The following is a 26,158-nucleotide window of genomic DNA, read 5'->3' on the forward strand; positions in this document are numbered from 1 at the left end:
GTGTGTGTGTGAGTATGAGTGTAAATGTGTGTGTGTGTGTGCGTGCGTGTGTGTAAATGTGAGTGTGTGTGAGTATGAGTGTACATGTGTGTGTGTGTGTGTGCGTGCGTGTGCGCATGTGTGTGCCTGTGTGCCTGTGTGCAGCAGTGACTCCGGTGGGTCTCTCTCTGCAGCAAGCCCTGGTGATCCGGGAGGGGGAGAAGATGCAGATCAACGCTGAGGAGGTGGTGGGCGGAGACCTGGTGGAGGTGAAGGGTGGAGACAGAATCCCCGCTGACCTCCGCATCGTCTCCTCTCACGGCTGCAAGGTGCCTGGGCGGAGGCCCCCATACACTGCCATTTTACACTCTGTACACCGCCATTTTACACTCTCTCTGTTCACTCTGCCATTTTACACTCTCTCTGTTCACTGCCATTTTACACTCTCTCTGTACACTGCCATTTTACACTCTCTCTGTTCACTCTGCCATTTTACACTCTCTCTGTTCACTGCCATTTTACACTCTCTCTGTACACTGCCATTTTATACTCTCTCTGTTCACTCTGCCATTTTACACTCTCTCTGTACACTGCCATTTTACACTCTCTCTGTACACTGCCATTTTACACTCTCTCTGTTCACTGCCATTTTATACTCTCTCTGTACACTGCCATTTTACACTCTCTCTGTTCACTCTGACATTTTACACTCTCTCTGTACACTGCCATTTTACACTCTCTCTGTTCACTGCCATTTTATACTCTCTCTGTACACTGCCATTTTACACTCTCTCTGTTCACTGCCATTTTACACTCTCTCTGTACACTGCCATTTTACACTCTCTCTGTTCACTGCCATTTTACAGTCTCTCTGTTCACTGCCATTTTACAGTCTCTCTGTACACTGCCATTTTACACGCTGTCTATACTCTGCCATTTTACACTCTCTCTGTACACTGCCATTTACACTCTCTCTGTTCACTCTGCCATTTTACACTTTCTCTATACACTGCCATTTTACACTCTCTCTGTTCACTGCCATTTTATACTCTCTCTGTACACTGCCATTTTACACGCTGTCTATACTCTGCCATTTACACTCTCTCTGTACACTGCCATTTACACTCTCTCTATTCACTCTGCCATTTTACACTCTCTCTATACACTGCCATTTTACACTCTCTCTGTTCACTGCCATTTTACACGATGTCTATACTCTGCCATTTTATACTCTGTTCACTCTGCCATTTTACACGCTGTCTATACTCTGCCATTTACACTCTCTCTGTACACTGCCATTTACACTCTCTCTGTTCACTCTGCCATTTTACACTCTCTCTATACACTGCCATTTTACACTCTCTCTGTTCACTGCCATTTTACACGATGTCTATACTCTGCCATTTTATACTCTCTCTGTTCACTCTGCCATTTTACACTCTCTCTGTACACTCTGCCATTTTACACTCTCTCTGTACACTCTGCCATTTTACAATTTCTCTGCTATACTAATATTTTACACCCATTCTATACAGTCACAAATGTCATATGTCATAAATTATGTACTGCATACATTGCTATCCTGCTCTGTCCAGACTATATGTGCTTTGGTGAACTCTGACCTCTTATTGTGTGTCCAACAGGTGGATAACTCCTCTTTGACTGGCGAATCGGAGCCCCAGACTCGGTCACCTGACTGCACCCATGACAACCCCCTGGAGACTCGCAACATAGCTTTCTTCTCCACCAACTGTGTAGAAGGTACTGTTGCCGCGACAACCATGTGCCGTGTCGCCATCCTGCTGCCTGCTCTCTCTGCCCTCGCGCCCCACAATGCTTTGCCGTGAGAGCCGCAGAGAGAGCCTGGCGCTGCCGTGGCGACACCCACCTGATTGATTTTATTTGTCACTCCCACTCTCACCCTCTCCCATTCTCTTCCTCCGGCTCTCTCTCTCGCTCTGTCCCCCGCTCCCGCAGCGTTAGCATTAGCACCTGGTCTCTGAATAATCCCATTCTCCAGGGGGCTCATTTGACAGGCCTCTGTGCCTGCTCAGGCAGGGCCCAGCCGCCATGTTGCACAGTGTGCGCTGTTCAGCTGAGCCAACGACCTGTACATGTGCTGCACTCGGGTTCATGGTGAAGTAATGAGATGGAAAAGAAGATACCTGCATGAGCTTTCAGATTTATTATCAAACACCGTTTCACAGCACAGCACCTGTTTACACAGTCTGTCCAGCTGTTTCAGCAGTCTGTACGACTGTTCGCAAGCCGTACCAGGCACTGTTTCGCATGCTCACAGACCTGTTTACACAGTGCCAGCACTGTTTCAGCACAGCCTTTGAGCACTGTAGAAGTCTGACAGACTGTTTCAGCACAGTTCATGTTCAGCACAGTCTGTACCAGGCACTGTTTCAGCACAGCCTTTACCAGGCACTGTTTCAGCACAGTCTGTACCAGACACTGTTTCAGCACAGCCTTTACCAGGCACTGTTTCAGCACAGTCTGCACCAGACACTGTTTCAGCACAGCCTGTACCAGACACTGTTTCAGCACAGTCTTTACCAGGCACTGTTTCAGCACAGTCTGTACCAGACACTGTTTCAGCACAGTCTGTACCAGGCACTGTTTCAGCACAGCCTTTGCCAGGCACTGTTTCGCACGTCTGACAGCACTTTCACCAGTCTTACAGGCACTGTTCAGCGTCTGTACCAGCACTGTTTCGCCAGTCTGTACAGCACTGTTCAGCACAGTTGACCACCTTTAGCACAGCTTACAGCACTGTTTCAGCACAGTCTACCAGGCACTGTTTCAGCACAGCTTGCACAGACACTGTTTCAGCACAGCCTTTACGGCACTTTTCAGCACAACCTTGACCATGCACTTCACACAGCACCAGCACACACCTACCATGTCAGCACCACACACACACACACACACACACACCCCCGCACACACACACACACACACACACACATACACACACACACACACACACACACACACACACACACACGCACGCACGCACGCATGCACCACACACACACACACACACACACACACATATTAGGCCGATAGTGTGTTCTGTAGCCTGTGGAACAGGGTGGGTTGCCAGGTCATCGGACATTTCAGAATCCCAGAGACAATCCCCTCCTCCTGCCTTCAATTACCCAGCAGCTGGGGTCTCAATCACTCCAAATCCGCCCGAATCAAGAGATCCCGCCGTGTCTCTGCGCGCGTGACCGCTGGTTTGTGTTTACTGTGGATCATGAACAGATATGATTAAATGCTCCGACAGGCAGATAGAAATGCCTTTGTCAGCGTAATGAGTTTTGGAGGAGTTCTGCATTAGCTGCTCTGAGTGATATTGAGTGATCCCTCCTCACCCCCAGCGTGATTGTTAAATTGGTTTTTTTTAAAGAAATAGTCCTTTTCTAAAGCTTGTGTGTATGCCCCATGTGTTCTGTGTACAAGAGACAATGACATTGAATGAGAAAATCCCATCAGTGTCCAGCAGAGGGAGATGCAAGTCCACGTAAGAGATCCAGCCAGCTCAGGTTTCTGCCATATCAAACACATACGCCACAGCACATTGGAGCTAATGCACGGGCACACGATTCAGAGATTTAATTTCCCTCCTTTCACCAAATCATTTATGTGCTCAACTAGCCTGCTCTCCCTCTTCTGTTAAAATGTTAGTGTGATTGATTGTGCTTAACGGTCAATTGTTTGTACGGTGTTGATGAAATGCTTTGTCTAGTCATTTTTGTTCCTGTCTTCTGTATTCTTGTGCAACTGCATTTGCGTGTACTGCTTTCTCCACCGCATCCCCTTGAAAAAGGTGCCAAGCTCAAAAAGGATCTCTCCCCTGCGTAAATAAAAGATGCTTAAATAAATACGTTATGAGGCCAGTCTGTCCCGCCGGAGTTTGGGTGTCAGTATCAGGCCGCGTTGGGGTGTTTGTGGCCCCTTGTGGCGTCAGTACTGACCGTGCCCCCCCATCCCGCAGGCACGGCGCGCGGCATCGTGGTCTGCACTGGCGACCGCACGGTGATGGGCCGCATCGCCACCCTGACGTCGGGCCTGGAGACGGGCAAGACCCCCATCGCCAAGGAGATCGAGCACTTCATCCACCTGATCACGGGCGTGGCCGTCTTCCTGGGCATCACCTTCTTCATCCTGTCCATCGTGCTTGGCTACTCCTGGCTGGAGGCCGTCATCTTCCTCATTGGCATCATCGTGGCCAACGTGCCGGAGGGGCTCCTGGCCACCGTCACCGTGAGTGTCTCCACTTCCTGTACGCAGTGTGTCTCTCCCTACGTTTCTCCCTGTGTCTCAGCTTCCTGTACGCAGTGTGTGTCTCTCCCTACGTTTCTCCCTGTGTCTCCGCTTCCTGTACGCAGTGTGCCTCTCCCTACGTTTCTCCCTGTGTCTCCGCTTCCTGTACGCAGTGTCTCTCCCTACGTTTCTCCCTGTGTCTCCGCTTCCTGTACACAGTGTGTCTCTCTCTGCGTTTCTCCCTGTGTCTCAGCTTCCTGTACGCAGTGTGTCTCTCCCTACGTTTCTCCCTATGTCTCCGCGTCTTTCTCTGTGTCTATCCCTGTGTCTTTTCCTGTGTCTCTGTGTCTCTGTGTCTTTCTCTGTGTCGCTACTTGTGTCTTTGTGCCTCGGATGGTGATATAATTTGTGCTTCCCTCTACCCAGGTTTTCTGTTCACTTTGGCTCCCTTTGTTAGCGTCAGCTCACCCATTCCTAGCGTTAATAGTGAAGGGTCAAAGGTCACAATACTGAAAGCCCTCGGTCTCTACAAACAGGGCGTTCCCCGTGGCTCTACCAGTGCAGAGGCTGCCCCCTAGTGTTCGGCGGCTCACCCTCCCCATGCGTCCCTTAACCCCGCCCACTCCCGCCCTGCCCAGGTGTGTCTGACCCTGACGGCCAAGCGCATGGCCAAGAAGAACTGCCTGGTGAAGAACCTGGAGGCCGTGGAGACCCTGGGCTCCACCTCCACCATCTGCTCCGACAAGACCGGGACGCTGACCCAGAACCGCATGACCGTGGCCCACATGTGGTTCGACAACCAGATCCACGAGGCCGACACCACCGAGGACCAGTCCGGTGAGAGAGCGGGACGCACCGCCCAGCACGCACACACACACACGCACACACACACACACGCATACGCACATTCACACGCACACACACACACACACACACACGCATATGCACGCACACACACAAACATACACACACACACACACACACACACATACACACACACACACACACACACACACGCACACACACATGCACACACACACGCACACACACACACGCACACACACACCTCTTTATCAGAACCGCACCAGACTGAGGTTAGTGGAGGGAGCTCATGGTGCCGCTCCATTGCAGCTGCATGGCACCTGGTGACGGCAGAAAGAAGGCGGAACTTTCAATGTTAGGAATGCAGAGTTGAGAATGCAGAGTGTCTTTTAGCACAGACCGTGAAGTCACACAGCACCACTCTTTAGTTCTTCAGTTCTTCATTTATTTGCACAAATTTAAAATCGCCAAAGGAAAAGAAACTAGTAAGCAGAAAATTGTGCAGGACAAGAACCGCTAAGGGGCTTGTCTAAGGTCTCTACCTATAATAATATACGGTTTACATGAACATTTACAACACATTACTGAGAAATTAACACGTAGGAAAATTAACATTTTTCTCTCCCTCCTTCCTTCTCCCTCTCTCGTCCTCCTCTCCTCCCCCCCTCCCCTCCCTCCTGCCCGACTCCAGGCACCTCCTTCGACAAGAGCTCGGTCACGTGGGTGTCGCTGGCGCGCGTGGCCTCCCTCTGCAACCGGGCGGTGTTCAAGGCGGGCCAGGAGAACCTGCCCATCCTGAAGCGGGACGTGGCGGGCGACGCCTCCGAGTCGGCCCTGCTCAAGTGCATCGAGCTCTCCTGCGGCTCCGTCCGGCTCATGCGCGACAAGAACAAGAAGGTGGCCGAGATCCCCTTCAACTCCACCAACAAGTACCAGGTCAGTGCGCCCCCTGCTGGACGCAGCAGCCTGTGCCGGAGACAATGCTGCGGCAGTGTGGTATTAATGGGTAATAGGGAGTTGGCCTTGTAACCTGAATGTTGCAGGTTCGATTCCTCGGTAGGACACTGCCGTTGTACCCTTGAGCAAGCTACTTAACCCACATTTCTCCAGTATATATCCAGCTGTATAATTGGATACAATGCTGCGTAAGAAGTTGTGTATGTTGCTATGGATAAGAGCGTCTGCTAAATGCCTGTAATGTAATGTAATGTAATGCTGCCACAGTTCAGAGACCCACCAGAGCCACACGGTAAAATGTCTGGTGTTAAATCAGCTGTGATAGAATACTTTTTTCTCTCTCACACGTGACTTTTAATCTCTTTCTGGCTCATATATCCTCTATTAGAGCTAAATTAATGCTGAAAACATTATTGTACACAGCCATATGCGAGAAGCCTGTCGTGCTGTCACGAGTATGTTGAATGGAGATGACAGCCTCAGTGTCACACAGTACCTTCAAAAACCTGAAAACAGCGCTAGTCCTCCTGAGAACAGACGAGATGACAGAGAAAGAGGGAGGGAGAGTCTGGCAAGAGCACTCAAATATCTGTCACACAGAGGCACTTCTTGCCTTATTAAATTATATTTTATGTGCATATGTTGTGCAGCACGTAAGCTGTACAGGTGCTATCCTGCGAACAGTGCCGTGTCATGTTCTCCAAAGCGTTCCTCTCGACGCTTAACACCCAATCCTGCTGATATCGTGCTCAGGACTGAGCCCAGAACAGATATCACTGTGACAGTCTAACACCCAGACTGAGTCGGTCTGGCACAGTCTGAGTACAAGACTGCCCCAAATGTGACGATAACCTCAAACCCCCCCTCCCCTCCCCCTTCGCAGCTTTCTGTGCATGAGACTGAGGACCCCAACGACAACCGCTACCTGCTGGTGATGAAGGGCGCCCCCGAGCGCATCCTGGACCGCTGCTCCACCATCATGATCCAGGGCAAGGAGCAGCCCATGGACGAGGAGCTGAAGGAGGCCTTCCAGAACGCCTACCTGGAGCTGGGAGGACTGGGGGAGAGGGTGCTGGGTGAGGGAGAGAACAAAATACATTAGGAGTTAAACAGAGAGAGAGAGATCTAGCAGAGATACATTTCTTTAAAATTAGAATTTTATGGTAAAATACTGGGAACTGGGTTGGGGAAATTAGATTTGGTGAGGACTGGGTTTCAGGGATGTACTGGAGTGGGAGGGTGCAGAAAGAGCTGGAATATTGAGTATCTCACTCACCAAAATAGGGGATAGAGACAGCTGCTATTAGCTACTGTGTGGCACAGACTGACTAAGTGAAAGATTAGCTACTGTGTAGCACAGACTGACTAAGTGAAAGATTAGCTACTGTGTAGCACAGACTGACTAAGTGAAAGATGGCAGCTAACCAAATGAGCATATTAAAAAAATGAGGTAGAGAGAGCAAAATTCCAAGTCAGTGTTCTAGAACGCATTTCCTTTCAATTGCCAGTAGTGATCGTTACATCAGCATTAGAATGTTCAGTTTATAAAATTCTAATCAACTTACATTGTGATCTTACGCCTTAAAGGGTTAACGTAGCTCACAGTCAGTCACTCGGCCTGACCCGGCTGTCCTCTCCTCCCTGGCCAGGGTTCTGTCACCTGCTCATGCCGGAGGACCAGTACCCCAAGGGCTTCGCCTTCGACTGCGACGACGTCAACTTCCAGACGGACAACCTGTGCTTCGTGGGCCTGATGTCCATGATCGACCCGCCCCGCGCCGCCGTGCCCGACGCCGTCGGCAAGTGCCGCTCCGCCGGGATCAAGGTCATCATGGTGACCGGCGACCACCCCATCACCGCCAAGGCCATCGCCAAGGGCGTCGGCATCATCTCCGAGGGCAACGAGACCGTGGAGGACATCGCCGCTCGGCTCAATATTCCCGTCAGCCAGGTCAACCCCAGGTAATGTGCGCACACACGCACACACACACACACACACACGCGCACACACACACACACACACACGCACACACGCACACACACGCACACACACACACACAAGCACACACACACACACACACACACACACACACACACACACACACAAGCACACACACACACACACTAAAAAACAACAAAAATGCATATATTCACACACACACACACAAGCACACACACACACACTAAAAAACAACAAAAATGCATATATTCACACACAAGCACACACACACACACACACATGCACACACACACACACAAGCACACACTAAAAAACAACAAAAATGCATATATTCACACACACACACATACACACACAAGCACACACTAAAAAACAACAAAAATGCATATATTCACATACACACACACACTAAAAAACAACAAAAATGCATATATTCACACACACACTAAAAAACAACAAACATGCATATATTCACATACATGCACACACACACACAAGCACACTCTAAAAAAACAACAAATATGCATGTATTCACACACAAACACACTAAAGAAAACAAACATTTTTTCATATTGTGTGTGTGTGTGTGTGTGTGTGTGTGTGTAACAGGGATGCCAAGGCCTGTGTGATCCATGGCACAGACCTGAAGGACCTGTCCCAGGATCAGATAGACGATATTCTGAGGAACCACACTGAGATCGTCTTCGCCAGGACCTCCCCCCAGCAGAAACTCATCATAGTGGAGGGCTGCCAGAGACAGGTAGCCCTGTCCGCCAACTCCCCCCCCCCCCCACCCTCCCACCCCCATACTACTGTACAGAATATTAATTTAGCAGTGACAGCTGAAAGCACAACATCACAGTTTGCAAAAGACGCACAAGATCAGGTCATTGAAAGGTATGGGCTTAGTTTGGAACATCAAAAATGTATGAATCTTTGCAACGAGAACCTGTTCACTGCTGTTTCATTGTCAGTTGTTCACTTGTGAACAAAGGGTTCAACAGTCATTTAAGTACGTGGTTCCAATGAATGAAGTATTGCATTTAAAAAAAAAAAAAGAATGTATCTTTGCATTAATTTCAAAATGAAGCATTTCAGGGTTTTTATGCTTCTTAGAACTGGGAAGTTATGTGGTGCACTTCATAGACTGCTGACTGTGTCTGAGTGTTAACCCCGCCCTTTCCCCCCCCCCCTTCCCAGGGTGCCATTGTGGCCGTGACAGGGGACGGCGTGAACGACTCTCCCGCCCTCAAGAAGGCCGACATCGGCGTCGCCATGGGGATCTCCGGCTCCGACGTCTCCAAGCAGGCCGCCGACATGATCCTGCTGGACGACAACTTCGCCTCCATCGTCACCGGCGTGGAAGAGGGTGAGCGCGAGAGAGAGAGAGAGAGAGAGAGAGAGAGAGAGAAAGAGAGGGATAGACAGGCAGGGAGAAAGAGCGGGAAAAGAAGACAGAAAGAGAGGCTGAACGTGTGAATGTGAGCCAGAAACGGGCGGGAAGCTTGAGTCGGAGAGAAAGAGAAAAGGGGAGATGTGGAGAAGGAATGGGTGGAGGAGAAAGATTGCGAGGAGGAGAGAAGGATGAGAGAGAGGAGAGGGGGCTGAAGATTCCCGGGCTCTGTCCCTGCAGGCCGCTTGATCTTCGACAACCTGAAGAAGTCCATCGCCTACACCCTGACCAGCAACATCCCAGAGATCACGCCCTTCCTCCTCTTCATCATCATCAACATCCCGCTGCCACTGGGCACCATCACCATCCTGTGTATTGACCTGGGCACTGACATGGTAAGAGCTGAAGCGACACACACACATTTACACATACTGTACATGAGCATGCAGACACACATACAAACACAGACACGCACACACACATCCACACACATAGACACAGACGGGCACGTACACGGCACAGAAACACGGTTCCCTTGTTACCCATGTTACCTCATTATCAACGCATCTTAGTTTCCCTCCGCAATCTCTGCACAAGTGAAGCCACTCCCCCTTCCTGTCAGGTGCCAGCTATCTCCCTGGCCTATGAAGCGGCTGAGAGTGACATCATGAAGAGGCAGCCCAGGAATCCCCGCGTGGACAAACTGGTGAACGAAAGACTGATCAGCATCGCCTACGGACAGATCGGTGGGTGCCCCCGTACCTCTCAAGGCCTCATACCCCTGACCCCTGACCTTTGACCCCAGCTGGTGAGGTCACTGTCTTTTTCTAAATGTTGTAGTTCAGTACCATGTTTTTTTTCTCTCCAACAGAAACTTACAGGCTAAAGTGATGCTGTGCCTTTTTTTTTCCGACACGGTGTTAACTATGACGCCATACTCGTCCTGTGCAAAAATAATCAACCGTTCAAAATTTTATGGATTGATCTGAGAGTGTTTCTGGTGTTTCCCTGAAGTTGTGTAGTTAAACGAGAGAGGTACAAAGACATGTAAAGTAGTATAATATGCAACACGTCCATCTCTCTCTCTCTCTCTCTCTCTCTCTCTGCAGGCATGATCCAGGCTCTTGGCGGTTTCTTCAGCTACTTTGTCATCTTGGCAGAAAATGGCTTCCTCCCCTCAATACTAGTGGGAATCCGGCTCAACTGGGACGACCGAGCTACCAATGACCTGGAGGACAGCTATGGGCAGCAGTGGGTCAGTGCCTTCGTGCCTCACTCTCTTTCTCAATTTAGGTCAACAGGCTCTGCATGAATCGCAGAGTAAACACTGGCCAAGAATTATATGCAAATACCCTTGGAGAGAAATACTAGTCCATCAGTCCCCCCTCCCTCTTTCTCCCTCATTCTCTCTCACTCTCTCCCTTTCTCTTTCGCTCGCTCGCTATCTCTCACTCTCGCCTCGATTTAAATTCAAATCAGCTTTACTGGCCCGGCAAATGTTTGCTGTCGCATTGCCAAAGCACATAAATGATGATGACAGCGCAATCAATAACCGGAATCTAAATGCTCATTACGGGGAGGGAAGTCGTGAAGGAGGACCGATTTCGGGGCGACGCAAAGCTTTATTTTTGGCTCCGACGCCTCTCCCCTCAGACGTACGAGCAGAGGAAGATCGTGGAGTTCACCTGCCACACGGCCTTCTTCGTCAGCATCGTGGTGGTGCAGTGGGCCGACGTCATCGTCTGCAAGACCAGGCGCAACTCCGTCTTCCAGCAGGGCATGAAGTGAGTCTGTCCGTCTGTCCGTCCGTCTCCCTCACTCAGCGTCTGTCCCTCAGTCTGTCTGTCTGTCCGTCTCCCTCACTCAGCGTCTGTCCGTCTGTGTCTGTCCCTCAGTCTGTCTGTCTCTCTCTCTCTGTCCCTCAGTCTGTCTGTCTCTCTCTCTGTCCCTCAGTCTGTCTCTCTCTGTGTGTCCCTCAGTCTGTCTCTCTCTCTGTGTCCCTCAGTCTGTCTCTCTGTGTCTGTCTCTGTCCCTCAGTCTGTCTCTCCCTCTGTCCCTCTGTCTGTCTCTCTCTCTCTCTCTGTCCCTCTGTCTGTCTCTCTGTGTCTGTCTCTGTCTCTCTCTCTGTCCCTCTGTCCCTGTCTGGCTCTTTGTGTGTACGGAGCGGTCTGTGCCTGTGACTCCGTGTGCTTCTGCTCCTGTGCTCACCCGTCTGCCCGGCGCCATCCCGCCAAGCGCAGGTCTCAATCTGCCTTTACGTCCCTCGCAGGAACAAGATCCTAATCTTCGGGCTGTTTGAGGAGACGGCTCTGGCTGCTTTCCTGTCCTACTGTCCAGGCATGGACGTGGCCCTCAGGATGTATCCACTAAAGTGAGTACTGTCCCACACCTTTCTGTCCCAAATCTCGCACACACCTCCAGCAACCAGCGCAAATGGCCGTTTCTGTCCCAAATCTCGCACACACCTGCGGCAGCCAATGAAAACGGCCGTTGCTGTTCCGAATCTTGCACACACCCACAGGGGCCAATGAAAATGGCCGTTTCTGCAAGTAAACTCACACTTTGCCCAGGGAGACGAGGCCTGAGCTCTAGTATCTGTAGTATCAGCAGCCAGTTTAGGCCCTGAAAACCAAGCGCTTGGACTCTTTCACGAATCAGTGACTAGAATGAATGAAATGTGCTCACGTGTGCCAAAGCCCAGCACGCACTGCAGCCCTAGCTGAGCACCCTGCATTAAACCATATTTATCGGTTAGACGCTGCCTCTCACAGTCAATCCTGACTCAACCCCTAAAAAAGCAGTGTAAGTATACACTGGAAGCTAACAGAGGGGAATAATGTTACAACTCAGTTCACTGCTTTCATTTGCCTTATGCAAATTTAGAGCAATCATTTCGTTCTTCCTAAACCATTAACTTAAAACCCATAAATATGAAGCTCTTGCCATTAAAAAAAGAATAATAATAATTATATATATATATATATATATATATATATGTATCAGTGTTATGCACACGGGGTCCTTTCCAGGAGGCACACTGTGCAGTAATGGGCTGTAAAGCTTTACAGCGGCAGCGTGGTAAAGTTTACCTCAGTGGGAGTGTGCTGCCCTGTGGCTGTGTATAAAGCCTGCGGTCTCTGCTCTGCCTCTCTCTCTCTCGCTCTCTCTCTCTCTCGCTCTGTCTCTCTCTCTCTCTCATGCCTCAGCTGTGGTTCTGCTCTCTTCCCTCTACGTTTCCTCTCTTCTTTGTGCTCATGACTTTCTCTTACTCCACTACTCTCTGCCTCGGAACTCCTGGAGTATCAGATCTCGCTAGCCTCTCTCTTCTCACGGCTCCGCCACCTACATCTGTAACACTTCTCGCTCCATTACTGCCTGCCCTACCACAGTACCACCATCTCTTCCATCTCTGGATCTCTCCTGTTCGACTCTAGGTACAGACCATGCAGCTCTTCATGTACAGCAACATCATCATTTGATTAAAACACTAGATAGAAACACACATACACTGCGCGGAACCTGGCACAATACCACATCTCTTGCCGACAAAACATCACACAACTAGTACACTGATGATAATATCATTAACACAGCATTTTCCATCAGGATTAGAATGTGTAACAGATGTTCATTCCATATAGTAGTTTAAGCACAGTATGTAGTACTGGAGGAATCGGCACATGCCATTTGCCAAGATTATCATAAATTAAATTCGTAGTGCCAGTAGGTGGCAGTCCTGCCTGACCAGTTCAAATAAAGCCAGGTGAACAGCCACAGTGCTGTAATAGGTGCCACGTTTGGGTCCTGACACGCAGCGGTCTCTGACGCACCGCTGGCGGTCGCCGGCGTGCTTTCTGGTGTCCTGGCCAAATCTAGTTTCCTTAGCTGGAATCACTCCAGAAATATCATCACTCTCAGAATTGAACTGGATAAAGACATCTTCCCCCTCTACCTGCACTGATTCACTGTGAGCTTTCTGACACAAAATGGCTGCTACATATCGGCTTAGTTACCACGCAGATGAATGCAAATCATCTTACCCTCGGGTGTGTCTGAATGTAATGCTATATATCTATATGTACGCCTGACCATGTATCTCTCTTTCTCTCTCTCGGCAGGTTGGGTGGAAAAGGAAACATATTATTGATCTTTGAAATACTTCTATACTCACCCTCCCTTCATCCTCCATCTCTTCTGCTTCACACCATCCATCCCTCTCAGTATGCACCACCAAATGTCCCCCATAGGAAAAACAATAGGACACAAAAAAAAAAAAAAAAAAAAACACACAAACGTTACAGCCACTCCCACTCGACCATTCACACACTCAGGATCAGAGAGTACAAGAGAGGATGAAAAAAAATGAGAAAGAAAGAAGAAAAAGAAGAAGAAAGGAAGAGAAGGAAAGGAAGCAATAAGCGGCCTCTCTCCCCTGTCGCGTTATATCCAGAGCCCACAGTATCCCCTTCCCTCCCTCTGACCATGTTTCCTGCCTGTTATGACGCTGTACGTGCGCACATCCCGGTGCTGCCCACACAGATCAATACACCCCTGCAACGGCGGCGGCCCCGTGTTTATGTAGAGGAAGGTGAGGAGCCTTTGAAGGAATGGGACTATTCTCAGTTCTGAGGATAGGACATTTCCCCATGGCAACCTCTCGTTCTCTCCCTGACCATGTTCCCCTTCCCCCGTCCGCGGTCCGGTCTCAGAGAGTACAGACACACACACCGAAAAAACAAGAATCATATCACTGGCCTCAGTCAACTTGTAATGTTCACCTACTTCTGCTAAAAAAAAAGAGAAATAGAGTACATTCTCTCTCTCTCTTTCTTTCTCTGTGCTCACTTGTCTCACCAGTCCAGCCACAGTGATGTTGTTTTGTTTTTTTAAAGGTTCTATTTTTTCTTTTTTTCACTGAACACAGGGAAGGGGTGTGGGATAGCTGCTTCTTCCACCTGGGCGTGGTCAAGCACACCCCTCCCTCTCCCCCCTACGTCCCAGTTTGTCTCTTGTGTGCACCGTGTGAATCACTGTCCTTGGTATCCACCCCACCCCCCAAAAAAAATCCATATTTCTGTGTGTTCTATAGGAAAATATCAAATATTTCTCCTCCAATTTAATAAAACTGTAAAATAAAAAAAATAATGATAATAAGAAAAAAGGGCAAAAACAACTCGCTAAAGAATCAAGCAAATGAAAACAACAACATCTTCTCCCTTTTTTTCCTGTTTGGTTTCAGTATTTTTTGCTGGGTTTTCAGAAAGCCAACCGCAAAGACAGTTGGCTAATGGCAAAGACATAAAGAAGTAAAACAACAATATTACTGTTACTACAGCTGCTGCTGCTGATGTTGCCGACAATGATCCTGTCACGTATAGTCCATAACAGACCTGCCTGAGTGTCTCCACTGCAGATCAGCAGCTGCTTTGGCCTGTATCTGCCTCAGAACATTCTGGAAGGGGAACTGAAAGAAAAAAAGAAAGAAAAAAAAAACCGCAACTGTAGAAAACATGTCAGAGGGAAATGAAACCAACACTAATAAAACATCTAGAACATTTAATACTACCTACTACAGTGTCTTTGTTTCTTTTAATATGACTGTGCCTCTCTTTCTTGATCCCAAAATGTTACACTCTATTAAGAGTAAACCTCATAGGGTCAGGGATCCCAGATTCAATTAAAATCTGTCCGAAAGCTATTTTTGCATATGTTTAAATGAAATGGAAATTAGCCTAAATTCTGAATATGTGATGAACAAAAAATAATACTTGTCAATAAATTTTTCTCATGCAAGGAAGCACAGAGTACAAGTATACAGCCTACATAGTTGGCTTGTCACCATATCTTCAATAATTGCATTTCATAAGCATGCATAGAATAAAATATAAGATGTATAAGTTATACAGTATTTTAGTCATTCAGCTCCAGTGTTGTGCATTTGACTTTCATACTTTAATAAAAATGTACACTTGTAGCACCAATTAAAAATGCACATTATGTTTTAATTTCTCACGACACCATGCAGAGAGTTTTTACATCAGCCATCTTGAAAAACATGTAATATGCAAGTTTTGAATGACCTGCCGCTGAGTAACTTCTAAAACTGGTTAAAAACATTTTGTCCTGCTGTCCCAAATTACCAGGATAACGGCGTGCAAAGCATGAAGCACTGCACAGAATGCATATCAACAATAACACTCACAGTCACAATACACACTGCAGTACATGGTTAAAATAAAAAGATTAAAATGTCCTAGATTCATATTTCTTCATGGGAGAGCTCGGTTTCTGTATATTCTATTCATAAAGCAGTACACAGTACTGTAACACTTTGCTATGTTTAATGTTGGCAGTATTAAACATTTTAAAAATTTTATTTAGAAAAGATATACTGCTTTCACACTAGCATTTTCCTGATAGCATTTTTACAGCACATTTAGAGCCACGGTTATTTGAAGAAATATTCCGTTTTGAACAGATTTAGCGACAGAAACCGGCAAACAGCATAAAGGCTGAATAATGTTCTTCATCTGTGCGCTTTGTGAATTTTGTGCCAAGAGGAAGCGTCCTATCTCGTTTCCAGTCATTCCTAACAGACGAGGCAATGGTTATGACTGACACACAGACATCTGGCAGTGATCCAAAGTCAAACAAACCTAACACTTTTATTAATATCCGTTTCAATCTGACTGCATTAACGCACGCATGCACACCAATTTTGATTGCAGCGAAGTGTTGCTATTACACGATTTCCGGCTGTGACTGAAAACAGTTTAATTTCACGGGCATTGGCCAGCGGCCTCCCAGGTGGGGTGTTCAGCTCAGGTCCCGGGGACAGCGACGCCCCCCGCGTTCCCGAGTGAAACCCTGACAGCGCCAGGGGGGACTGTGCCCGGGACTCCCGCGGGGAGAATTAGCAAAATTGGCAAAAGCTTTGCCCAGGGAGACGGGGGCCAGAGAAACTTCCCTGGTCGATCGGGCACCCGCCACGCTTGAAGAGCGGTCCTCTGACATCGTCCAATGGTTGCGCGGCTCGGCGGGCGGACTGCTGGGAGCACGGAAGGGTGGCTGGCGGCACGCAACTCCGACCTGCCCTTTCCCGTTTGATGGATGACTTTGCAGCGAGATGTCTACAATCACGATCGGCCATTCCAGACTGGGAGAAAATACTAAAGTGGGCAATACAAACCGGTTTAAGAAAAATCCAGGAAGTGGTCATGTCCCGGGGATGACGACGGCATAGTGTTTTTTGTCTTCGCACATTATTCTGACTGGCTTGAACTGCAGAATGCACATAAAAACGGAGAGTCATGTGCACATGACAACCTACTCTTATGTTTGACTTCATTATGCTATGTTGTTACTTAGCTGGCCACATTTAGCTATAATTAATAAATTAATGATTCACGGTCAAATTGACCTCTTAGTGTTCACAAAATCACAAAAATCCTTTGATTGATGATCTATAGTATGGAATGAATATACTATATAATTCACTATATACCCAAAAATAAGCATACATTCAGCATTGTAGAATTTTTTTCTCTTGTACAGAAATACCAAAATGTACGATACTGTAGGTCAGACATACAACCATGCAGTACCTAAATATGCGCAATCACACACACACACACACACAAACACACACACACACTCCCTGCAGCTCCCATATCTCCTCCCAGCTCACTGCAATGCACCTCTCCCTCCCCAACTGCTACCCCATATAATGGAATATCGATCGCTTGCTTTTGCCGCAGTGTGTGTGTGTGTGTGCGCGCGTGTGTGAGCATGCACGGGCATGTTTGGGGGGTGGGGGGCCAGCAGGGGTGGGAATTCTCCAAGGTCATTTCCTAGGCAACAGAAGGATGGGACAAACTCACAGGGTTGTCATGGCGCCTGGGTCACAGGGTCAGGCAAGGTGGGGGGGTGGGGGGAGTCAGGGGGGGAGGGTCAGTGATGTGTCAGAATCAGAGTGAGGGAGGGAAAAGAAGGGAGGACAAAGAAATGATAGAAAGGGTAAGTTAAAGGGATAAAACTAGTGTGCAGGTTTCCAAGGAAACACTCCATGCCATATGGACTACCTCATATATAGCATAATAACCTGAAAGGCACAAAAACGCACACACACGCACACACACACACGTCTGAGAGAATACGCTGCTACAGGAAGAATAATTTATTGCACTTCCCAACCGTCAGTATAAATACAAAGACTGAATAGAAAGAAAGCTGTCCAGACAGGTAGACTGAGAGAGGAAGGCAGTTCTAAATGGCGGAACACCACGCTGAACGTACTACGCTGGGCACACGATCCGTGCTGGAACTGGAAGTGCAGAGTACAGCCGAGATATGAGAGGCTCGCTCAATGCTGATTGGACCTGGGGCAGACTAGAGACTGCACTACAGGTCGAGCCATCGCACTGCTGACCCATCAAACCAGCTTGGTGATAACACAGATGTCACATGTCAAATCATTTGGCCTGAAGGCTGCCTGGAATACTTCTGATCAATTTAATACAAACAGTACAAACATGTTTTCAGGTATAAAATCTTTCTACCAAATTTTTGGTTTGAAAAAAAAAAATCAACTAAGAAAAGATCAACTAAAGATCGCCCCCCAAAAATATGGATTAATAAAGCACTACCCGTTTACGAGAAAATAAGGTAATTTGTTTACCTTCTCCACCACTGCCTTTACAAATATAACTCAGTAGAGGGCGCTGTTTGCACATACATTGTAATATAATTTTTTCTAGCTTTGACTTCAGACAAAAACCCATTTTGTACATGCTTTCTTAAGACAAACGTTGATATTTCTGGCGCACATTTTAGGTATAGTGCACATAAATTATCAGAATATAAATGTCAGACTAACTACAGGATGTGGCCTGACAACCGATACAAAGCTTTATTATACACCAGTATTAAAAAGGAAGAAGTGGAACACCTTTCAGAAATGAAGATGATCAATGCCCATTATTTTTGGTACACACAATGAATTGATCTACAAATATTTCATTTGTACTAATTTGATTGCAAGTATCTCAGGTTCCCTTTCAACAGGAACACAAACAGTCTAAGCAAATATGAATACGCAATATGGGTAAATATATATACGTGTGTTAATATGAATTTGCAAGCTGAGTAAGTACACATGTAAACTTGTTTGCTTCTCTGTCCATCAAGGCATGACACAGGGGGCGTCAATCAACAGGTCTGTCAGTCAGTTTCCGCGCCTGATTTTGTATGAGTCTGTGTGCATCCATGTCCTGAAGTCGTACCCTAAAGTGTGTCATGCAGTCAAGTCAGTAACATTTACGTCATAATGGCAAAGGCGAGTGTACACTGGAGCTGGAGAGGTCCTTGATCGAGAGGTCAGAGGTTAAACGGGCTCCATGATAATTTCTTCCATGTCGGCGGCGCCCTCCATCTCGTGGAACGCGGCGTGGGAGCCAATCACGGCCAGCGTCGCCCCTGAGCGAAACAGGAAGACAGTCCGACAGCAGGTCGCAGAACAAACGGGGAGGAGGGGGGGGAGGAGACGGAGCGTGCCAGAGGGAGGGAAAGCAGGAGGATTATGGGATATGTTCAGGACGACCTTCTCGCGGGGCTGGCCAGACGTGACGTTAAACCTGCGGCTTTGTGCGCTCGGCAGAACGCCGCGGAACAAGGCCGCGCGGATTTACGAGAGCAAGGCCGCGTGACAAACAACGGCAGCGCCGCCGCGGAGCGTCAGGGGCCCGAGCGCCGCGCCCAGCCCAGCGCTGACTGACAGGACGCCGTCACGCCCGCCAAGGCCGTTACGCTCTACACTACAGCCGCCCAGCCCGGCCGTTACGCTCTACATTACGCTCTATACTACAGCCGCCAGGCTCAGCCTTTACGCTCTACACTACGCTCTATACTACAGCCGCCAGGCTCAGCCTTTACGCTCTACACTACGCTCTATACTACAGCCGCCAGGCTCAGCCTTTACGCTCTACACTACGCTCTATACTACAGCCGCCAGGCTCAGCCTTTACGCTCTACACTACGCTCTATACTACAGCCGCCAGGCTCAGCCTTTACGCTCTACACTACGCTCTACACTACAGCCACCAGGCTCAGCCTTTACGCTCTACACTACGCTCTATACTACAGCCGCCAGGCTCAGCCTTTACGCTCTACACTACGCTCTATACTACAGCCGCCAGGCTCAGCCTTTACGCTCTACACTACGCTCTTACTACAGCCGCCAGGCCTCAGCCTTACGCTCTACACTACGCTCTATACTACAGCCGCCAGGCTCAGCCTTTACGCTCTACACTACGCTCTATACTACAGCCGCCAGGCTCAGCCTTTACGCTCTACACTACGCTCTATACTACAGCCGCCAGGCTCAGCCTTTACGCTCTACACTACGCTCTATACTACAGCCGCCAGGCCTTTACGCTCTACACTACGCTCTATACTACAGCCGCCAGGCTTTTACGCTCTACACTACGCTCTATACTACAGCCGCCAGGCTCAGCCTTTACGCTCTACACTACGCTCTACACTACAGCCACCAGGCTCAGCCTTTACGCTCTACACTACGCTCTATACTACAGCCGCCAGGCTCAGCCTTTACGCTCTACACTACGCTCTATACTACAGCCGCCAGGCTCAGCCTTTACGCTCTACACTACGCTCTATACTACAGCCGCCAGGCTCAGCCTTTACGCTCTACACTACGCTCTACACTACAGCCGCCAGGCTCTTACGCTCTACACTACGCTCTATACTACAGCTGCCAGGCTCAGCCTTTACGCTCTGCATTACGCTCTACACTACAGCCGCCAGGCTTAGCCGTTACGCTCTACATTACGCTCTGCACTCCAGCCGTCCCGCTCTGCATTACGCTCTACATTACAGCTGGCCAGCCTGGCCATTATGCTCTACGTTACACTTCACGCTCTACATTACGCTCTACGTTACACTTCACGCTCTACGTTACACTTCACGCTCTGCATTACGCTCTACGTTACACTTCACGCTCTGCATTACGCTCTACGTTACACTTCACGCTCTGCATTACGCTCTACGTTACACTTCACGCTCTACATTACGCTCTACGTTACACTTCACGCTCTACATTACGCTCTACGTTACACTTCACGCTCTGCATTACGCTCTACGTTACACTTCACGCTCTGCATTACGCTCTACGTTACACTTCACGCTCTGCATTACGCTCTACGTTACACTTCACGCTCTGCATTACGCTCTACGTTACACTTCACGCTCTGCATTAAGCTCTACGTTACACTTCACGCTCTACGTTACACTTCACGCTCTGCATTACGCTCTACGTTACACTTCACGCTCTGCATTACGCTCTACACCCCGTCCGGCTGGGCCTTGGGAGTCACACAGCGCTCAAGGTCGGGACGACCTGGCAGCGCGGCTCAGACAACAGAAACAAAACAAGAGAGCGAAGAGTGTCGAGAGACAGGGGGCACAGCCAGACCAATCACAGCAGCCCAAACACAGGCTGGCTGAGAGAGGGAACTGGAGGAGAGGAAGAAAGAGGGAGCAGGAAGACCGGCCACGTGATGTCACACTCACCCAGTACCCAGAAGACCGCAGTCCCAGCTCCAGCCAACCAGAAGACGGGAAGGGAGACGGCCCCGGCCAGGCCCATCTGGTGCGGCCTGGTCAGCTCTCGCCCTGGCGGAGGGAAAAGCCAGCCATCTCTCACCGCTCACCATGGCAACAGGGCTACACTCGCCTGCTTTAGCCTTCAGCTGCGCAGCATGTGTGCTAACAGAGCGGCCTACTCAGCCTACTTCCAGCTGGGTCTCACCCAGGGCTCAAAGTACACCCTGGCCTGCGGGGGATCCGTGATTATTGAGGGGGCGGGGGGGGTGCAATTGCAGACCAGGGGGGCTCAGCACTCTTTCAGAGCAGCTCAGGTCTCTTTTTGGCCCTGCCTCCTCCTGTATTTCAAACCCTGGTCTTAGCTTTTGCTAAATTCCTACGAACCCTGGAGCACCAGTAGAGCTTAACTTCTCTGGGGCCTCCAGTACTAGCCTATACTGCATGCATTTCAACGAATAAATAAGCATGGTCTCCACTGAAATGTAATGTGCATTTCCTCCCTAGGGCAGGAGTGTCAAACTGCAGGTTTGGCTCTGCAGGTTTTTGTGGCTTCACATTAGTCAGAAGCTAATTTAGCCCTTGGAAACAAGGCGTGTGAACTCCAACCAATCAGCTACTGAAATCACACCCTTAAGTGCATGCACTAAACCAGAAGACACTGCAGCCATCCAAGTCCGGTGAATGACACCCCTTTCCTTGGGTATTTCATTAACTCTATGATAGAAACATGCCATAGACAGTAAAAACAACCCAGATACTGATGCGTATACAGCACCGGCATGCTATACTGCCCCTGTTAAACTCTGTGTGTGAGAGATAAGCTGTCGCGCTACGACCAGATGGCTGCGTGCCATTGGCTGCAGGAAACAGGGGCTCATGGGAGTGTTCCTGCTTGGTGATGCTCTGCCTTCTACCGTTCCCACTTCAGTGGAACATGAAGGACAACAGAGTAGGAACCACACTCAAATTCAGCCCCGTCTGTTTGCATCCTAGTTTTTTTGTAAAACCCTTTCAATCTTATTCACAGCAGTGGAATTCCAACCTGTCAATCACTTTTTCAATCTCGGCCTGCTCGACTGGCATGACAAACATTTATTCATATACAAAGCAAATTTATACAAATGGGATCCCATTTTTCTAGATGGTCCAATATTTTCCATATATTCAAATTTGGCAGACTAGTAATCTTCAGCAGCCCAAAACAAATAAGCCATTTACCTCACACTTCTCCCTATGCTTGTTTGTGTTTACATACTATTGCTAGTCACATACAGCAAGTTTTAAATGAACGTTAGCACCCAATCCACTAGATGAGTAAAATGAGTGCCTTCACTGCCGTGCTTTAAGTGTTGGTCCACTACTATGGCAGATCTTGTAAAAAATGCATTTCCACCGATCGTCTATAGCCTGCTTCATGACTCACCAAACACAACCATCTTGGACTCCAGGGAGCGGAGGTGAATGATGTAGAACGCACCGACAAACACAGCCAAGGCCACCAATAGCATGGGAGAGCTGACGCTGCAGAGGACGAGATCAGCCAATCACACACAGGCTACTCATGTAGCTAAAGCAAAAACCACGGCATGAAAACAACTTCAATACAGCGATTCTTAAAAACCATGGCCGTACAACACAAACGTGTATATGCATGCAGGCACAGGTACGTGTGTGAATTCATACCGTGTCCATTTAGGCAGCGACCTTATTGACACAATAAAGATAAATGTGCCCCTCATCTCGTAGTGGACAGAAAAGGAATGGAAGATTAGTGTGGACATGCCACTTTCCATGTTTGAGAGCCCATCAGTGCCAATTATGAGATTTCTGTAGAATTTTTCTTCTTCATAAAGCATTCAAAATGTCACAACCCACACACGGCAACAGGAACGAGTTACTGCTTTTCTGTGAGCAGTACGAAGACTCTCAGAATTGGCGTAGGAGCTCTGAGACAGATCACTGTGGGATCAGCAGAATCCTTTCATCCCTGACAGGAGAGAACAGCATTTACGCTCGTTACCTGTTCAAAGACAGCGAGCTCGTTCGTGATCTAGTTGACTACCAGCGACAAAAGCAACAACAGTGCCCAGATGACGCTGCCCAGGCAACAACTCCACTGAACAAGACAAAGTGGACTGTGAGGGGGGTGGGGGGGGGGGCGGGGGTCTGCAAAGAAGTTCTGCCTGACATCTGCCAAAATTATTGGGTTCAAAGGATTCTGCTTGGTGTATCTTAAATGTGAAACGTGGCCATTGTTTCATGCATTTACTGCTATTTTACATGAGGTAGTGCCGTGTGCTGTGAAGCGAGTGTGGAATAATCAGCATTTGGTCCCCTGTAGCAGTAAATGATGATGTCAGAACACATAAAGGCGCGATTCCCTGTTTGCCGTGGGACTGGTTCAAACAATACTCTTACTGACTGTGGCAGTTACAGGGACTGTTACCCTGCACTGAGTGCTCTGCTTACATGCAGTACAGGATGAGGCCCAGGAAGATGAAGATGTAGTTGCTCTGGTAGGAGTCCAGGTTACGGAGCACTCTCTGACAGAGCTCCCCGAAGTTCCGCGGCTTGGAGAATTTCCGCTGGTCGACAAACCCCACCCACGGCCTTATGGCCTTGCGACGGCGGTCGAACCACTCCTTCGCCACACCGCCGGAGAACCCCTTTGGCAACAGCCTGGCGGGAGGGGCGAAAAGCAAACAGTCAACTGACGCACAAGTCCGGTTTACAGGGATGACTGCGTAACGTTTAGCTCACGCTGAACGTGGATGTTAGCAACGTAGCAGTGCCGAGCAGCTCATATTTTCAGTCAGTCATGAGTTAGTTGCTAATCAATTATAGCACCGTACAATAAACTATGAGCAAATCTCCTTTTGAACCAGCTTTAGTAATTTACTTATTATCAAACACATATACTAGTGCAAACCATTCACTACACAGAAAACTAATATGGCTCGCACAGTTCCCCAGAACTATTTGATAAAAAGCAAAAGATGTAAGCCTCATCAGTTCCTGACCAGGACTGATTTCGGCATGCAAGCCCTCAGCATCTCACTGCTTGGCTTACAATCTCTCGTCTACCCTGCACGTTTTTGGGTAACCTTTCACATGCCAGTATTTTGAAGTCTGCATTCACATTTGCACCTTTGTAAATCTTTACATCATATATGGTGTTTCACATGCACTCTTAGCTAAATGGGGTTTTGAGCCATCAACTGTTGAGAAATTATGAAAACAAAATGATTTATACCTTTGCTTAATGAATATATACTCTTGAAGGGCATACATTACGGAGACAGCAGGAGACAAATCATACTAAAACGACTTTCAGTAAAATAATTCTTAAAGAAATGTTTTAAATATGCAAATAATAATAAAAAAAATAAAAAAAATAAAAATAATAATAATAATTTGCATACTTTCCAACATACTTTCCAAACCCGCCTGTGGCTGCCTCCCCAGCTTCCACGTCGAAGGCATCTCCAGCCTTTCCTTCCATCTTTGCTCGAACTCTTCAGTCACTTGCGAGCGGCAATGTTACCACTAGGGGAAAAAAACCGCAAAGGACACATCATTCACAGAGAAAGTGACGTTAGTGCGATTTGTAGTACCGCAGACTTCAAGGACTGATCAAAAAGACTGCACCCTGCCTTCACGACACATTTAGCCAACCGAACCTGCTAGACCAGTGTGCAGCGAGTATCACTCACTGGCGTGACGGGGAAATAAAGTATTAATTACTTACTCACAGCTACACCTCAAGGCATACATGAATGCAGCATAATGCTCGTTCATGGAAAATAACCTCAATAACGCCAATACAGTGAGCCAACAGTCCAAACTTCAGTTCTGCTACTGGTGTCACTAATGTAATAATGGCTTGACTGTTGAAACTGCTGCTCAGATGATGTAGCTCGCCAGCTAACTCAACTTGCTAAATATAACAAATGACGCCAACGTTTGACTCGCCCTGCTGTTTGTTCTGATCTTCCTTTGGAAAATGGCATTCTCTACTTATATGATTATCCACAACAAAATCCAGAAATAAAGGTTTTAACACACATTTAAATTGTTATTATTAACAAAAATTAAACAAATACACACGTCGGTGGTAGAAGATGCTTGCCTCTCCCGGTAGGTTGTTGACGGATATGATGTGGAGTTGCTGAGCTTGAGGCGGAAGTAAGATAAAATACCGTAAATTCCAGAATAGAAGCCTGTGCGAGGCCTGCATTTTGAAAAGAGACACGTCGTTTTATGGGATGGACAAATGAAAGCACAGTGGCAAATGGATAGCTAATTGCGCTAGTTAGAAAAAAGTCCTACGCGTCGGTCTTCCTGCATGGTTATATTATTACATTATTATGGTTTCAATAATAATTTTTTAAAAATGCGTTGACATCATCAGCAGATGACTTTTGAAACACTAAAATGGAAAGAAAAAATTAGGAATCTGCTTGTGAAATGATCTTGCTTAGTTGGACATTTTTACTGCATAGTAATGGGCATTGTACGATTTATACAGCTGGGCAAATATTGCAAGAAAACTTCAAAAGTCATGCGTATCGAACCTGTGTTTTGTAATTGTTCCAATGACCATGATATGCATTTTTGTACGTCGCTTTGGATAAAAGCGTCTGCTAAATAAATGTAATGTTAATGTAATGGCATTCCTTAAATTTGAAACGACCCGTTGCAATGTGCATCCTGAATAACATCTGATGCTGAACTTGATTAAACAATCCCACCACAGTAATTTCCATAAACATGAATACATTTTTAGAATCATTTCAGACAGGTAAATTATACTCTGCAGACAAGAGATGGAGCAAACAATAATAGACAAGAAAGGGCCTTCTGTAACCTAAGACTAGCCATTACAGGTAGGTTGCAATGAATGGTACCCATTCTGGTATAATTTCTCTCAGTTCCGTAGAAGGCGATGGCATTTTTCCCTAACACTGAAGGTCTAGGCTGTGGCACAGGATTATATTACATTACATTGCATTACAATCCCTCAGCAGACGGCTCTTATCTTCTTGGTCCTGGCACCAGAGATAAGCCTTATCGTACAGCTCCACCACATAGCGCATTCTTTTTGGCAGCATCATTAGGCTATGACATAAAAAATAATGTTTTTTTTTTCCAGA

The 26,158-nt window shown here is 47.8% G+C and overlaps 2 protein-coding genes across 4 annotated transcripts in view; one reads left to right on the forward strand and one right to left on the reverse strand.

The window, feature by feature from the left end:
* The window catches only part of atp1a3b (ATPase Na+/K+ transporting subunit alpha 3b), a 47,443-nt gene extending 35,486 nt beyond the window's left edge, over window positions 1-11,957 (forward strand). The window contains exons 7-20 of one of the 2 annotated variants that reach the window (XM_064298222.1): window positions 174-308; window positions 1,623-1,740; window positions 3,986-4,254; window positions 4,893-5,091; window positions 5,768-6,012; window positions 6,917-7,109; window positions 7,683-7,995; window positions 8,603-8,753; window positions 9,194-9,362; window positions 9,627-9,781; window positions 10,009-10,132; window positions 10,496-10,641; window positions 11,040-11,170; window positions 11,656-11,957. In XM_064298222.1, the coding sequence (XP_064154292.1) occupies window positions 174-308; window positions 1,623-1,740; window positions 3,986-4,254; window positions 4,893-5,091; window positions 5,768-6,012; window positions 6,917-7,109; window positions 7,683-7,995; window positions 8,603-8,753; window positions 9,194-9,362; window positions 9,627-9,781; window positions 10,009-10,132; window positions 10,496-10,641; window positions 11,040-11,170; window positions 11,656-11,761 (2,454 nt within the window). In that variant the 3' untranslated portion in view covers window positions 11,762-11,957. The remainder of the gene's footprint in view (window positions 1-173; window positions 309-1,622; window positions 1,741-3,985; window positions 4,255-4,892; window positions 5,092-5,767; window positions 6,013-6,916; window positions 7,110-7,682; window positions 7,996-8,602; window positions 8,754-9,193; window positions 9,363-9,626; window positions 9,782-10,008; window positions 10,133-10,495; window positions 10,642-11,039; window positions 11,171-11,655) is intronic. The other variant, XM_064298230.1, reaches the window with a different exon arrangement.
* Window positions 11,958-17,547: 5,590 nt separating this feature from the next.
* Window positions 17,548-25,234, reverse strand: rabac1 (Rab acceptor 1 (prenylated)). Of its 2 annotated transcripts, none has more exons than XM_064298276.1 (6): window positions 25,113-25,234; window positions 24,440-24,551; window positions 23,475-23,684; window positions 22,429-22,526; window positions 20,973-21,074; window positions 17,548-18,860 (listed from the first exon to the last, which is right to left on the reverse strand). In XM_064298276.1, the coding sequence occupies exons 2-6, from the start codon at window positions 24,505-24,507 to the stop codon at window positions 18,769-18,771; spliced, it is 570 nt and encodes a 189-aa protein (XP_064154346.1). In that variant the 5' UTR covers window positions 24,508-24,551; window positions 25,113-25,234; the 3' UTR covers window positions 17,548-18,768. The 2 variants fall into 2 exon arrangements, with proteins under 2 accessions (XP_064154346.1, XP_064154336.1); XM_064298266.1 differs by having other exon boundaries at window positions 24,428-24,551; window positions 25,113-25,233.
* Between the last annotated feature and the right edge of the window lie 924 nt (window positions 25,235-26,158).

This window comes from Anguilla rostrata, chromosome 1 (genome assembly GCF_018555375.3).
Source record: "Anguilla rostrata isolate EN2019 chromosome 1, ASM1855537v3, whole genome shotgun sequence".
NCBI lineage: Eukaryota > Metazoa > Chordata > Actinopteri > Anguilliformes > Anguillidae > Anguilla > Anguilla rostrata.

Coding starts and splice junctions, on each gene's coding strand:
- rabac1 (XM_064298266.1), bottom strand. CDS start 24,507: ATGGAAGGAAAGGCTGGAGATGCCTTCGACGTGGAAGCTGGGGAGGCA. Junction 23,685..24,427: donor TTTGGAAAGTATGTTGGAAA/GTATGCAAATTA, acceptor CCCTCCCGCCAG/GCTGTTGCCAAAGGGGTTCT. Junction 21,075..22,428: donor GTCCAAGATGGTTGTGTTTG/GTGAGTCATGAA, acceptor TCCCTCCGCCAG/GGCGAGAGCTGACCAGGCCG.